Raw genomic sequence first — 15175 nt, 5'->3', positions numbered from 1 at the left:
ACAAGAGACGATCAACAGTAGTCTGTACCCTTCCCTATTCTTGCTCAGGAAAATATCTATCTTCAATAGAATGAAGGATAGGGTTTCTCTGTTACTGTTTCTGCAAAGAGACTTTTCTTGCAAACTGAAGAAACGCTGACCTTGACAAACAGTATATTCTAGCAGAAGGAGCAGGGACAGGGACAGAAAGGCCTGGGCTCCAATCCCAACTCTTCTATATCTTCCTGTGTGACACTGGGCAACTTAACTTCTCTAAGGCTCGTTTTCCTTAACTCTAAGGTACAGATGGAGCCCTAGGTGGTGCAAACAGTTAACATGCTCAACTGCTAACTGAAGGGTTGGAGGTTCGAGTCCACCCAGAGACATCTTAGAAGAAAGGCCTGGCAGTCTACTTCAAACAAATCAGCCATTGAAAACCCTATGGAGTACAGTTCTACACTGACACACACGGGGTCCCCATGAATGGAAATTGACTCGATGGCAACTGATATAAGGTGTAGATAATGACAATTGCCAGAGTTTCTAATCATCAGGATCACGGTAGATAATGTTTATGAATGACTAGCAGAAGACCCAGCTCATGGCAGGCTCTTAACACAAGTTAGGTCCCTTTTGAGAGAAAGCTGGTGTAGAGGCAGCCCTACCAGGCCCAAAGCCTGGCCCTGCCACTTGGCAGCTGGATAACCTTGGAGAAGTTACTTGACTTCTCAGTTACCTTCCTTTTCTCACTTGTAACTTAGGGATGATGATGATAATAACACTTCTACCCAACCCCAGGATCACTGGGGTGAGTGAGCGAATGTACCCAAAACTCTTAGAACACACAGTGCAGCATATAAGCTATGGCTGGTTTTTAAAAGGGTATTTCCTCTACCTTTCTAATTTCTCTGGAAAGCCTATTCTAAAGATACCTGAATAAGATTTAATGTGTTTTCTTGTACTTATTTACTCTTTGCACAAATATTTATTGAGTGCCAACTGTGCCAGGCATGTGACCCAGGGAGGCTGTAGCCATAAGGCCAGGAACAGGGAGAGTGAGAATAATACAAAATAAACCCAATTTCCCTCCCCTTCAGGGTGGATGACCTGATGAATAATGGTTTAGGAACAAGAAAGTGAGATTAAATAACACTTTTCCTGTTCCACAGATAAGCAAATGAAAAGACGATTCCGACAGATAACCTACCTCAATCCTTACAGAATGAAGTAAGAGTAGGCCTCGTACAAAATTCCCAAAGACCACATTTTAGCTCCAACCTCTACTGGGTTTTGAGCTCCATGAAGGCAGACTGAGGAACAACTAGCACTCCACGGCACCTAGCACCCACCATCCTATAGCACCTAGTGTCCAGTACCCCACAGCACCTAGCACCCCACAGCATAGGACCCAGCACCCCTCAGCATTTAACAAGGCCTTACACACAGGCCAGAAATGGTTGAGTTGAATTGAGATGAAGTCACATACCCCAGACCCTAAATTGAATATTATCTTTCTTTGCTTCAGTCTGGTATGAGCTGTGGGCACAGTGCCGACCTATAACAGACATCTATTAAGTATTTGTTGATTGATTGATTGATTTTGACTGATAATTTCCAGTTACACACACATTGTCCTCATTTTTTTCTGGTTAGAAAAGCTGACAAATAAAATGGGTCTTATCTCCCTTCTCAAGTTTTAGACTTACAGAATGTTCAGTCCTTGTAACACACAGAAAAAAGAAGCTAAAAATTATTTTATGTCATAGGCATTTAAATTGTTAAGTTTGTGTCTCCCCTTTGTCATTTCACAGCTCCTGAGGTCCTCGCCCAGAAACCTTACAGCAAAGCTGTTGACTGCTGGTCCATCGGGGTGATTGCCTACATCTTGTAAGTATTGCTTCGCCATCCTGGCTTCGGATAGAGACCACTATGGATGTATTAGGACATCTCTGAAAGAACTCACAATAAGAAGAAACATAATGAGAATAGAAACTCAGCCTTTGGATTCCTCAGGTCTCTATCCATAACAACTACGGACATGCCGTCCCAGGCCATGGGCAACTTGTAGTTGTTGGAAGATGATCAATTTTTTTTGTTTTTTGTTTTTTTTGCTTAAGTCCACTATAAGGTTATTTTTAAATTATGATTTCTTTTAACAATTATATTTCAAATGCTTGTTATGGAACATGTTTTTAAAATGGGGTTAGGTGAACTAGTTTATCTAAATGATAGGAAATGAATTTCCCCTCCTTGTCACCCCCAAGGAAGGAAAGATTTTCTGGCAGGCAGAGCCCCTACACACAATGAAAACCTAGGGGGTTGTGATCAGAGAAAGGCTGACAGTATGTGGCATCCGGCTGTCCTCAGGGAATGCTGGAAACATCCCCTCTGAATTGACTTTGTCTCATTATCTGGGAAGCAAACAGCCTTTCTACAGCACACATTCAGCTGGGTAAGCTTTTGTAGCTTCGTTGTGTGGATTTACGTGACAGCTCCTGTAGATTCTTGCTGTTATCGCAGGAGAATTTTATCCGTTATAATGTGCTTGGCCTGTAGGGTTCCCACTTATAGAAATAGGTAAAGGCCAGGTTCACGTGAGCTGTAAAACTAAGATATTACATTTATATTTTGCTTTGACTTCCAAAGCATGTCGACCATCTTCTGCAAGTTTCATTTTTTTTTTTTCCTTTCGGGGCTTGAGGAGGGCGGTTACAGGCCCTTTTAAGACCGGAATGAAAGCTGTGGACCCTCTCACCAGATAAAGTCACGCATACACAATTTAGGGTGGGGCGGGGGTTCCTGGGTAAGCAGATACCCCTGTGTTGTTTACCCTGCTTCCCTAAATCCTCAACTAAAATTCTTATCAGAGGTCCTGCCTTGCCCAGCTTGATGGTAAAAAGGTTTAAAGAAATGAGTGCTAGGCCAGTCCCCTTCCTGCAAAGGACTGAGTCTGCTGTGGGCTAGAGAACTCTTCTCTGGGCTTGGGCAAAAAAAGTCTTTGATCTGATCTCTGCTTGTTTTTCCTTTACATCTGTGCTGATTCTTTTTTATTTTATTGTGATAAAATAGATATTTTAAAAGCTTGCCATTTTAACCATGTTAAGTATACAGTTCGGTGACATTTATCCCACTTACCACATTGTGTACCATCACCACTATCCTCGTCTAATGTTTTTCAGTTGCCCTTAACAGAAACTCAGCACCCCTTAGGTAGTAACTCCCATTTCCTCCTCCCCCCAGCCCCTGGTAACCACTAACAAATTTTTATCTCAATGCATTTGCCTATTCAAAATATTTCATGTAAGTGGGATCACACAATATTTGTCGTTTTGTGTCTGACGTATGTCACTCACAGGAGCCCTGGTGGCACAGTGATTAAGTGCTCGGCTGCTAATAAAACGGGCAGCAGTTGAAACCCATCAGCTGTTCCACGGAAGAAAGATGTGGCAGTTTGCTTCTATAAAAACTACAGCTTTGGGAACCCCATGGGGCAGTTCTACTCTTTCCTGTAGGGTTGCTCTGAGTTGGAATCGGCTCAACAGCAATGGGTGTGGGTGGTGTATATTTCACTCAGCATACTGTTTTCAAGGTTGTAGCATGCATCAGAATTTCTTTTCTCTTTATGGTTCAATAATACTGCATTGTATGGATGTACCATGTTTTGTTTATCCATTCATCGTTTGTTTTGATTCTTGAGCCACTATTCTGATGTACGCTAATGTCTACAGATTCCCATTGAGTTTGCGTGTGTAATTATTTCCCTGAAGTCTTGGCATTAGAGTAGGATGCCGCTATGGCTGTGAGGAAGTGTTCCTTAGAATCCTGTGGCCTGGGTTGGTGTGGGTGGCACTAGGCGGGCCCTGGAGTTAGAACTCATGACTCTCAGTCTCAGACTATTGCTACTTGCCACTGATCCACTGTGCCTGGTCTCCCAGTCCCATCCATTGTCTGAAGACTTATGAGCCAGGCTGCCGAGCAGGCTGTGACCAACAGGCAGCACACTGGGGAAGCTGATTACCCACAGGGATCTGCACAGAGCTCCTCATTGCTCATATCAACTGTAATGGAAAAGCGGTTCGCCTCTACCACTTTTTGGAGAACGGCACTATTTTCATTTGATAAACCAGTCACACTAAGATACCAGACTGCAGCAAAAGTGCCTGTGACAGGCCGCGGACCCAGATTTTCCTCCTCTCTGCATGCCGTGTAAACATTCCTCAATGTCATACTTGATGGCTTAGCTCTCTTTTGAGCTCCATGCTCATTTTCATGTTATCCATCATTTGGAAGAGGAAATATTTTTTCCTATCAAGGATACTCATTTTTTAAACACAGTTGATAGGTCCTTGTTCTGCCAGGAATCTTCCTTTGGGTTTAGGACTTGCACAAAACAGCTTTGCCTACATAGCTTAAGCTGCTGGCTGGGACAGAGGTCAGGGTGTGCAAGGCACCCCAATGAGCATGTTGGTGCCCATTCTTGGGAGGTTGGCTCAGCCAAGACAGCACAAGTTCCATGGAAATAAATTTCCCCACTCGAGAGGAAAATGAGCATCTCATTGGTCGAACCCGATTTTGTGCTAACATGTAGTCTGCCTTTCTTCTCACAACTTCAAGGAGATTATTTAATGATCACTTGCCCCAATTGTGTTCAGAGATATAAAATGCTATGGAGAAGCTCAGCGAATTTTTGCTGGTATAATCTGAGAAAGAATGAAAGGAGATTCCCACCCCCAACCTGAAGCAGGCAGGTCAAAGGCATTAGAGCAGGCTGGACTAGGATGGACTTGACCATGGATAGAGAGGATACTTTTCCATGCTGTGACCTCTGACCTCTCTGCCCAGAAGAAACTCTAGGCAAAATACGTATGGTAAATCCCTTTAATTTTTTTACTGGCCTCCTGCATTGTTCAGTTTCCTCAATTAGGCCATATACATGTTGATTTGCCCATAAACCCATTGCCATCGAGTCGATTCCAACTTATAGCGACCCTATATGTACAGTTTAATTAGCTTTGTAGCAGGGGAACTATGAATGCCTAATCTGCGGGCTGTATCCATTATCTGAGACAAAGGTGATCCTCGCCAAGGCAGTCCCTGCCACTTTGAACCATTGACACCTCACTCTTTACGGAGTCCATACGTCCAAGGGAAACCTGGTGGCGTAATGGCTAAGTGCTATGGCTGCTAACCAAAGGGTCAGCAGTTTGAATTCGGCAGGCACTCCTTGGAAACTCGATGGGGCAGTTCTACTCTATCCTATAGGGTCGCTATGAGTCAGAATCAACTCGACGGCACTGAGTTTTGTGTTTATATGTCCAAGGGAGAAAATGTTAACTAAGTTTCGGTAGGAGAGAGTGAAGTGTAATTATTGAGCGCCAGTGAAATAACCACACCTGGGGTATTTGAAATGGCTGTTATTACTATGAGTATGCGAAGTGCTAACTTTCATAAGAACAATTAACTAGCACTGCCAGCAACCAGCAATGATTTGTTTTTATATTCATTTACCAGGTGGGCCATACTGCCTGGGTCAGGTCTGCATGGGCCCAGGGTCTGGACCTTGATTTAGAAGTTTAGAAACTAAGTTAGATCTGTTTATTCATACTGCTGTGTCATGGGTGGTCCTGAAGTGCACTCAGCTGCTAACCAAAAGGTTGGAAGTTCAAGTCCACCCAGAGGCACCATGGAAGAAAGGCCTGGCAATCTACTTCCAAAAAATTAGCCACTGAACACACTATGGAGCACAGTTCTCCTTTGACACACATGGGGCTGCCATGAGTTGGAGTCTACTCAACAGCAACTGTTTTTTTTTCTTTTTTCATTTTTCATATTGCTCAAATGATCCTGGTGAATTGATCCCTATTAGCCAGACTCAAAAGAAACTCAGAAAAAACCCTGGAGTGCCAATTTACTAAGTCGTGGTGAGATTTGTGCCCCACAAGGTAATTGGATACGGATGGCAGCAAACTAGCGTGCTCTCTCCCTATAGGAAATGCTCCGTGAGGAACCAAATTAAAACCAGAAGGTTTCTTTACGAACAAGGAATCTGAGCTTCTTTACAAGCAAGGAATCTGAGCAGTGGAGTTGGATGGCCTCAGATATGTTCACAAAGGTTGTATTAGTCTCCAGGTCACCCTTCTCTACCACAGGGGTATTTCTGTCAAGAAGCACAGCTACTCCTCTTGGCTAGTCAGAATGGCTACATGCTGACCAGTCCTTACACCCGCTCCTGTCTCCACCTTGAAGACAGCCACCACCTGGCTTTTTTCTTTATCATTCTAGGACCATCACTTTTATGTCAGCAGGCACTGATTAATTGTTATAATCCCCAAGTTTACTGATATGATATCATTGACTACATTTCAGTTTAGCTGTTTTCTGAGGGTTTTCAGAAAGGTGCCACAATCTCCCATCCACAGTAGAGGGTGAGTGGATCCTTTGGATGGTGGAATGCCATTTGCGGGTTTTAGGTCCCTGTAGCGTTTTTAGCTTCAGTGTCAGACACAAGTACTGCTTGACCCAATTTCAGCTTTGTTCCGGGGCTCTTGACCCTCTCAGCACTGCTTCTGGAGTTGCCTGTGACAGCTGTTTTACCTCTAACCCCTCAGGAAATAAACCATTGCCATTGAGTTGATTCCAACTCACAGCGACCCTGTAGGACAGAGTAGAGCTGCCCCACAGGGTTTCCAGAATTGCAAGTTTTATGGAGGCAGATTGCCACATCTTTCTCCCATGGAACAGCTGGTGGGTTTGAGCTGCTGATAGAAGGTCTCCTTCCTTAGGAAATAGCAAAACCTTAAATTTTCTTCTCTCAAAGAGTGGATGCAGGGTGATGGGGGGAAATTCTGTAAGCAGTGAGACTGAGATCCAGAAATACTACATTTTAGATGTGGTAGGAGCATTTTCCTGCCAGTGAACTCGAGCAGGTGGAATCCATCTGTATCTATGCCATTGTATTTGCAAAGGCCGTTGGGTAGAGAAGGCATTATGCAGGGAAAGCTGGGAAGACTGTCTCAAAGGCATCACTTTCACTATGAATTATGCAGCTTCAGGCCAGATAGAAAACATTTTGCTTCCTCTGTGCTCTCGTTTCCATCTCAGCATCATCTCCTGGAAGCTGTCATTTAAGTAGCAGCTAGATGCTTACGGATATTTATCGTGGAGAATGGAAGGCATGGGGTTGATATTCATTCATTTACCTAACATTATTGAGCCTAGTATGTGTCAGGCCATATTATGGAACTACGGAGAGGGCTTTATTACCGCCCCTGCTTCAGGGGCACTCGCTGCCTGCTGGAGGAGACAGACACATAAACAGATACGTTACAGCGCAGTATTACTGGCTGTCAGCTGTGAGGAAGGCTCTGGGGAAGCTCCTGGGGCAGAGCCATGAACTCGGCTGGGGGCCTTGAGGCGATAGTGATCTGAGTTTGGCAGGACGGGTAGGTATCTGCCAGGAGAAAGCTGGTTCAGGGTACAAAAATAGCTGTCTTCAAACATCTGCAGGGCCACCATGGGGGCAAGGGAGACCTGCTCTGTGGTGCTCTGAGAACATCAGAGTTGTGGGACATGACAGGACAGACCATGGCTCACAGCAGGAGAAATTCGCTATTGCAGCTGCTCCACATGAACAGACTGCCCTGTGTTAACGTGAGTTCCCTGTCACTGTCAGGGACGTTATAGAAATGGCTAGAAATTTCTAGATCAGACCAAGTGACTCTCAAGCTTCCTTCTACCCATTTCATTCTGTGATTTTAGTATCTTCTACTCTAAGCCAAAGGAGCCCTGGTATCACAATGGTTAAAGTGCTCATCAGCTAACCAAAAGGTCAGCAGTTCGAATCGCCCAGCGGCTCCCCAAGAGAAAAGACCTGATGATCTGCTCCCGTAAAGATGACAGCCGAGGAAACCCTGTGGGACAGTTCTACTGCATCGTGTAGGGTCACTATGAGTCGGAAGGGACTCTGCGGCACACAACAACAACAGCTCTAAGCCAACTTGAAAGAAGAAAGGGGCCTAAGCTTTTCTGCGCTGTAGGGATGGCAGAAGGAAGAGTGTTCACTCCAACGGCCTGTCTGCCACCTCGGGGTTTCAGGGATTGAGCTCACCTGCGGTGAGTGCCAGCGAAGGATGGGCCTCCATTCGGCTCTTCCCTGGAAGAAACGTTCAGAAGCAAGATTGATGGTTTATCCCTCAAGACCCAAATATCTAGATATATGATGTGCTTACTGTGTATGAGAAAAAATGTACCGTTCAAGCTTTAAACAGAATCATAAACATATAGCTTGAAAGATTTAATCCAGCATTGAACTTTTGTTATCTAAATGTGGGGATGGGGAAAATATAATCTCTGGATTATCAGAATTTTTAATTCACCTAGTCCCATACTAGGTCCCTAGGTGGCACAAAGGGTTTGTGTTCAGCTGCTATGCTAAAGGGTGGTGGTTTGTACCCACTCAGTAGTACCGCAGAAGAAAAGCCCTGGTGATCTGCTTCCACTAAGATTACAGCCAAGAAAACACTATGGAGCAGTTCTACTCTGTAACACATGAGGTCTCCATGAATCAGAATCAACTTGACAGCAACTAACAGCAGCAGTAGCAGCAGCACCATACTGAGCAAATTAAAGAATCAAAGGAGGCCCTTATGTCTTTAAATATTTACTATCTGGAATGAACAGCACAACATGAAGGCAGGAGGGAAGCAGTATACCTATAGCAGAAAGAAGAAATCCGTGCCAGAGAGGGAGGAGGCCAGCTCACCAGGAGGTGGTACAACAGCAAGAACTGTGAATTCAGACACTTGCTCGGAGCAGGGTTTGTGACTAAGAGAATGGAGGCTGGAGGGTGAGAGATTCCACCCCACACCCAGCAAATCAAGAAAACCTTTGTGGAGGTGATAAGACGACCCCAAAGGCAGATCATAAGCCCATGACTCACCAGATAACATGGGCACCATGACTAGACAGCACCTGAGCCCACTCTCTGGCCTCTGATCTCCTTGCTGTGTTCTCAGGACTTGCTTTCTAGTCAGTCTCAGAGTACACTGTGGGAGAGTAAACCAAGGCTAGAAGGACAAGTGTGTGATGAAAGACCAAGGCCCTTGGAATGGAGACACCAAGGCCTTTCCAACATGTGGTTATGAGTCATAATTGCTTACCTGTCAGAACAGAAAGAGTGAGAGAGAGAAAGGAAGGAAGGAAGGGAGCCCCGGGAGTAGGGGTGTGGGAGGGAAGAATTAAACAAAAAAAAACTAACAACCAGGAAAGCAAAGTCTAGATCCAAAAATCTGATTAGAATCCATCAATAGATGAGTAGATAAACCAAATACGGTATATCCATACAGTGCAATATTAGTCATAAAGAGGAATGCTGCTATGGCATGGGTAAACCTTGAAAACATTTGCTTGAGGGAAATAAGTCAGTCACAAAAGGACAAATACTGTATGATCCCACTTATATGAAATATCTAGAATATGCGAATGCGTGGAGACAGAGGTTTATTCGTGGTTAAACGGGCTGGGGAAATGGAGGGTTGTGGCTTATGCAGTACTGAATTTCTCTTAAAGATGATAAAAAAAAATTTGTAAATGGATAGTAGTGATGGTTGTACAACATAGTGAATGTAAGTAACATCACTGAATTGCACACTGAAAAATGGTTAAAATGGCAAACTTTTTTAATATATGCATTTAACCACAATTAAAAAAAATCTAATTGGAAATACTCCAGCGTTTCTGGACCATCAGTTAATACTTGGTGTTAATCACCTCCAGACTGGATGTCTGTACCCCTCAGTGCTTTAGTATGAAATTCATTACTCATGAGAACTAATCTTAGCTGCTGAAAGTTGAGCTGTTTTTTTCCGAACGCGACATTCCTGGGTGTTGGAAGCGCTCCTCACTCATCCTCTCTCTGTCTGTTATGTACTCAATTCCACTGTTAGCACAAGCAAGCCGAGATTACGGTGGTTTTGTGCACACTTTTTTCAAATGTGATTGACCCTACCTGAGGAGCTCGCTGCCTATATGCCCGTCCCCCAGGCTTCCTCGCTGCACACCCATTTGGCTGACGCTGGTGTGAATATGTTACATATACTTGGAAGTGGGACTATGTCTTACAACACGAATTAGAGCTTTGAATGGTTTGTTGTTGTCTAGTCCAAACTATTACTATGTGTAGATTTTTTTTTTAATCTCTATTATTTTTGGTGCTGTTGTTGAGAATATACGCAGCAAAAGATATGCCAATTCAACAGTTTCTACATGTGAAATTCAGTGACATCGATTATATTCTTCAAGTTGTGCAACCACTCTCACCCTCCTTTTCTGAGTTGTTCTTCCCCCATGTCTTAGTTATCTAGTGCAGCTATAGCAGAAATACCACGAGCAGATGGCTTTAACAAACAGAAATTTATTCTCTCGCAGTCTAGGAGGCTAGAAATCCAAATTCAGGCTGCCAGCTCCAAACGAAGGCTTTCTCTTTCTGTCAAGAGAGGTCCTTGCCATCAGTCTTCCACTGGTCTAGGAGCTTCTCAGCGCAGGGATCCCAGGTCCAAAGGATGCGCTCTGCTCCTGGCAGTACTTTCTTGGCGGTATGAGGTACCTCTGTCTCCCTACTCACTTCTCTCTTTAAGATCTCAAAAGAGATTGACTCAAGACACAGCCTAATCTTGTAGATTGAGTCCTGCCTCATTAACATAACTGCCTCTAATCCTGCCTCATTAACATCATAGAGATAGGATTTACAATGCATGGGAAAATCACATCAGATGACAAAGTGGTAGACGATCACACAATACTGGAAATCATGGCCTAGCCAAGTTGACACATGTTTATGGGGGACACAACTCAATCCACAATACCCCATTAACAAAAACTCACTGCCCCCTAAATTTTCTACCTAATATTTCAAGTTGCTGTTGTCAATTTGATTCCATATAGATGGATCTTAAAAGAGCAGAATGCTGAAAGCAAACATTCTTTACTAGTTTAGCTAAAGTACTCTTTGGTTTTAAGAAGACTTTAAGGGATATTTTTGGTTTAAGATTTAAAGATTTTCTCAGAGCAATAGTTTCAGGGGTTCGTCTGGCCTCCATGGCTCCAGAAAATCTGGAATCCATGAAAATTTGAAATTTTGCTCTCCATTTTCCCCCTTTTGATCACGATTCTTCTATAGTCTTTAATCAAAATGTTCAGTAGTGGTAGCTGGGCACCATCTACTTTTTCTGGTCTCCTGGCAAAATTGGCAGTTGTTCTTGGAGGCAAGTAGCCATACATTTCTTTTCCTTCTCCTGTTCCTGATTCTTCTTCTTCCACTGTTGCTCCAGGTGAAAAGAGACCAATTGTTGTACTTAGGATGGCCACTTGCAAGAATTTTTAAAGCTATTTTACTCAAAATGGATTATGCTGCTAGGTTCCCAGGCTTGGAGAAGTGTTTTCACTCTTGGTCTCCACGTCTCAAGTCCCTCCCGGTCTATAATCTTTGGCTCCAGTCCTGCATAAACTAAGGAATGTGTTTCCTTTTGCCCCTTCAGTATTCCCTTTCCTTTCTTCCCTAAATGTTCACTCATCTGTTTACTCTTTCCTCAGCTTTCTAAGGCATTATTCAGCTGTCAGGGAATGATGTGGGGAATTTCATAAGAAATTGAAGTTGCAGTTGCATAAGACTGCAGTGCTGGGGTTGGTGAGCACATGGTTTTAACAGGTGACCCATTATTTCCCCTACCTGAGCTCTTCTAAGTCTGCAAAGAGAAAGCTCTGTCGTGCACAGGATCAAATATATAGTTACCAAAATAACTGGATTGTATTTTTTTTAATGATTCATGTCTCATCAGTCATTGTATTCTATAAATCCAAGTAATATGCTGAAATCTGTTTTGCTTACTAAGTTGGCCTTGAAAATAAGTACAAAAGATTTATCAGCTTAAAAATCTTTGCTTTATTTTATTATTCTAAAAGGTCTATTATATTGTCCAGAGTAAGATGAATAAAACCCAGATTCCTTAGTACAGGTCTAGGACATTCATTCCGTAAACACCTGTTGAATACCTAACAAATGCCAAGAGAGAAAGACAAAGGGTGTTGTCTACTGGTTGTTTGCTACTGAACAGACTCTCGTTACCAAAGAGGGAGGCCCAGATTTCATTGATTTGCTAGCGGTTTTCAAAGACCCATCAGGTCTGGGTTGGCCTTATGTAGCTTACCTAGTTTGCAATATATGTATAGGTTTGTTGCTTCAGTCATTTTTATGGCACCCTGGTCTAGTCAAGGTCCCTAGGTGGCACAAGCAGTTTGCGTTTGCCTGCTAACCTAAAGGTCAGTAGTGCAAACCCACCCAGCAGCGCCATGGAAGAAAGGCCTGGCGATCTGTTTCTGTAAAGATTATAGCCAAGAAAGCCCTATGGAGCACAGTTCTACTCTGTAACACATGGGGTCGCCATGAGGCAGAATTGACTCAACAGCAGCCAGTTTGGTTTGTTTTTTATCTAATTGCATTAAAATTCTTCCTTAACAAATAGGTCTTTGAGCATGTATTCTCAGGAAGGCTTGTGCTATTCCTAGAATTGAGGGCTCCTTGACTAAATTCTTGGGAATATTGGTACAGAAAGGTCAAAGTTGAAAACCGGGTCTCTAGTGCATTCTGTCATCATGATCATAGCACAGTACACAAGTAATCACCAGGGACAGCGTCTCTCTCTCTTCTTTCTACAGCAGTTTGGAAGTTTCGGTCAGGATACATGACTTCAGTGGATGGTTCTGAGACTCTGTACAAAATTAGAACCCACGTGGCTTCATTTTCACATTTAGAGCCGTGGGACACTGAAATGAGTCCCTCAGGGCTCCTCTCCTCCTCCCTCCCCCTCGCTTTTCTCTTTCCTGAGGCTGAGCAGCCGCCCTCCCATTTCAGAATGTTTCAGCTGAAGGAAACTGAGAAGGATTAGACCAAGTTGGTGAGATGGAAAAGAGAAGAAGGAGATTTACTGATTGCTTTATGGCAGACACTTTCATACATTTTATCCATATTATGTATTTATGTGTGCAATATATATGTGTGTGTGTGCCTATATATATATAAAAATATATATATATACAATTTGACTCTGACTGTGCCTCATAAGGTTTCAATAGCTGATTTTTCAGAAGTGGGTCATCAGGCCTTTCTTCTGAGGCACCTGCGAGTGGACTCAAACCTCCAAAGTTTTGATTAGCAGCATTTGCACCAAGGATATGCACACACACACACACACACATACACACACACACTCTCTCTATTAAAGGGGGTATTATTATCTTCATTTTACAAAAGAAACTGAGACTCAAAGAGGATAAATCATTTCCCCATGTCACTCAACTAGTACTTATTAGAACTAGGATTTGAATCTGTGTCTCCCGACTCTCGACCTCAGGCTGAGAAAACCATACCACACAGCCTCTCTGAAAGCAAAGTCAGACCTGGCTTTTGGGAGTAGCAACAGATCTTTCCTTGAAAAAATCTCTCTCCTTTCTCCTTCTGAGCCTTTTCATTCCAATTAAACTAGAGAACACTGGGTTGCCATTCACTGATGATTATTCAGTTGTTAGTGTGGACTCTTGCATTCAAATACTTTTTATATAAAATATTTAAGAAAATTTTCAGTTGTTAAGTGGTACCTTTCAGATTCTGAGACTATTCCACACTTGCGCATATTACTTTATTTCCCAGTTGCTCCAGGTCAGGGAGGCGTGCCTGGACTCTGCCTACTCCGTACAGTTCTACAAGGTCTTGACAGACGGAGGTTTTAACTCCTCTCAGCTGCCTCACAGCTCTGTGTGGCAGCAGGGCCCTGAAGGAAGACTATTTGATGTGATCATATTGGAATTTGGTTCAATACAGATGGCAGGTTCATTTTTCTCCAGTCCTTCTCCCTGAGACAGGGCCATAATGGTCCTAGCCATTCTTCTTCAATCCATCTTTCAGGAAGGCAGGTTGGATAGAACATTAGGCATTGATTTTGTAATTACAAGGACTCTGAGCTGTTCTTTATTTCTTTGTCAGGTCACACGACCTTGTTTCTGGCTTTGTTTTGAAATGAATGATTTGGGAAAATTATGACTTCAGAAGCAGGTTTAGAAGGCGTGTGTGGACAGTATTTCCCCACAGCTTAAAGGTTAATATGGCTTGGTCTGGAAATTGAAGATTAAAATACTTACCTTATAGGTATGCATTAAATGAGATAATACATATATATTACATAACCCAGTGCCTCATGCTATAAGTGTTCAATTGGTGGTACCCAAAAAAACTCGTTGGCATCGTTAATTCTGACTCATACGACAGAGTAGAACTGCCCCATAGGGTTTCCAAGGTTGTAATCTTCTCTCCCCTACAGCAGCTGGTGGGCTCAAACCACCAACCTTTTGGTTAGCAGCTGAGTATTCAACTGCTTCACCACCAGGGCTCCTTCAGTTGATGTTAGCTATCATTAATGCTGGAGCTCCTGGGTGGTGTAAACAATTAAGGCACTTGGCTGCTAACTGAAAGGTTGGAGGTTTGAGTCCACCCAGAGATACCTCAGAAGAAAGGCCTAGAGATCTATTCTGAAAAATCAGCCACTGAAAACCCTACAGAGCACAGTTCTACTCTCACACACATGGGGTCATCCTGAGTCTGAATCAACTCAACAACAACTGGTTATTGTTAACTTTTACAGGACACAATACTGTTAGTTTCTCTACTCCAGAAAAGTAAGCATTCCACTTGTCCCATTTAAATGGTTGGATGGTGAACTGTGAGCAGCAAGATCCATGTCTTTGCTGTTCGCTGCTAGATCATCAGCTCTTGGCACACAGTAAGTGCTCAGTCAATGTCTGTAGATAGATGCCCTGGTCTGCCACTGACTGTGGCCCTGAGGGAATCTCTTTGGCTTTCTGGGACTCACTTTCTCAGTTCCACAAACAAGCGATTGAACCAGATCATGAATTTGGGAGCCCAGCATAAGATTCTGTGCAAATCCTCCTATCACACAAGTACTTCTTCAACATTATTTCAACTTCTGGTTTGATGATTCAGGCTGGGACCAGGTGTCCAACCTGTGAGTTATGTCGTCAGATGGGCAGTTGCTGGTTGGAGGAAATCCAGAACAGGGAAATTGGTACATGTAAAGTAGGTCATTGGATAAATGTGCTCTTAGAGGATATTTGTTGAGGGTTTGCTGTG

At 43.3% G+C, this 15175-nt stretch overlaps 1 protein-coding gene across 5 annotated transcripts in view; it reads left to right on the top strand.

Moving 5' to 3' along the window:
• CAMK1D (calcium/calmodulin dependent protein kinase ID) overlaps positions 1 to 15175 on the top strand; it is a 488630-nt gene that overhangs the window by 439344 nt on the left and 34111 nt on the right. For all 5 annotated transcript variants that reach the window (XM_049881986.1, XM_049881983.1, XM_049881985.1 and 2 more), the window contains one exon: positions 1791 to 1866. In XM_049881986.1, the coding sequence (XP_049737943.1) occupies positions 1791 to 1866 (76 nt within the window). The remainder of the gene's footprint in view (positions 1 to 1790; positions 1867 to 15175) is intronic.

This window comes from Elephas maximus, chromosome 4 (assembly GCF_024166365.1).
Source record: "Elephas maximus indicus isolate mEleMax1 chromosome 4, mEleMax1 primary haplotype, whole genome shotgun sequence".
NCBI classification, from domain to species: Eukaryota; Metazoa; Chordata; class Mammalia; order Proboscidea; family Elephantidae; genus Elephas; species Elephas maximus.
The sequence above is the reverse complement of the archived record's forward strand: the minus strand, read 5'-3'. Positions and strand labels throughout refer to the sequence as shown.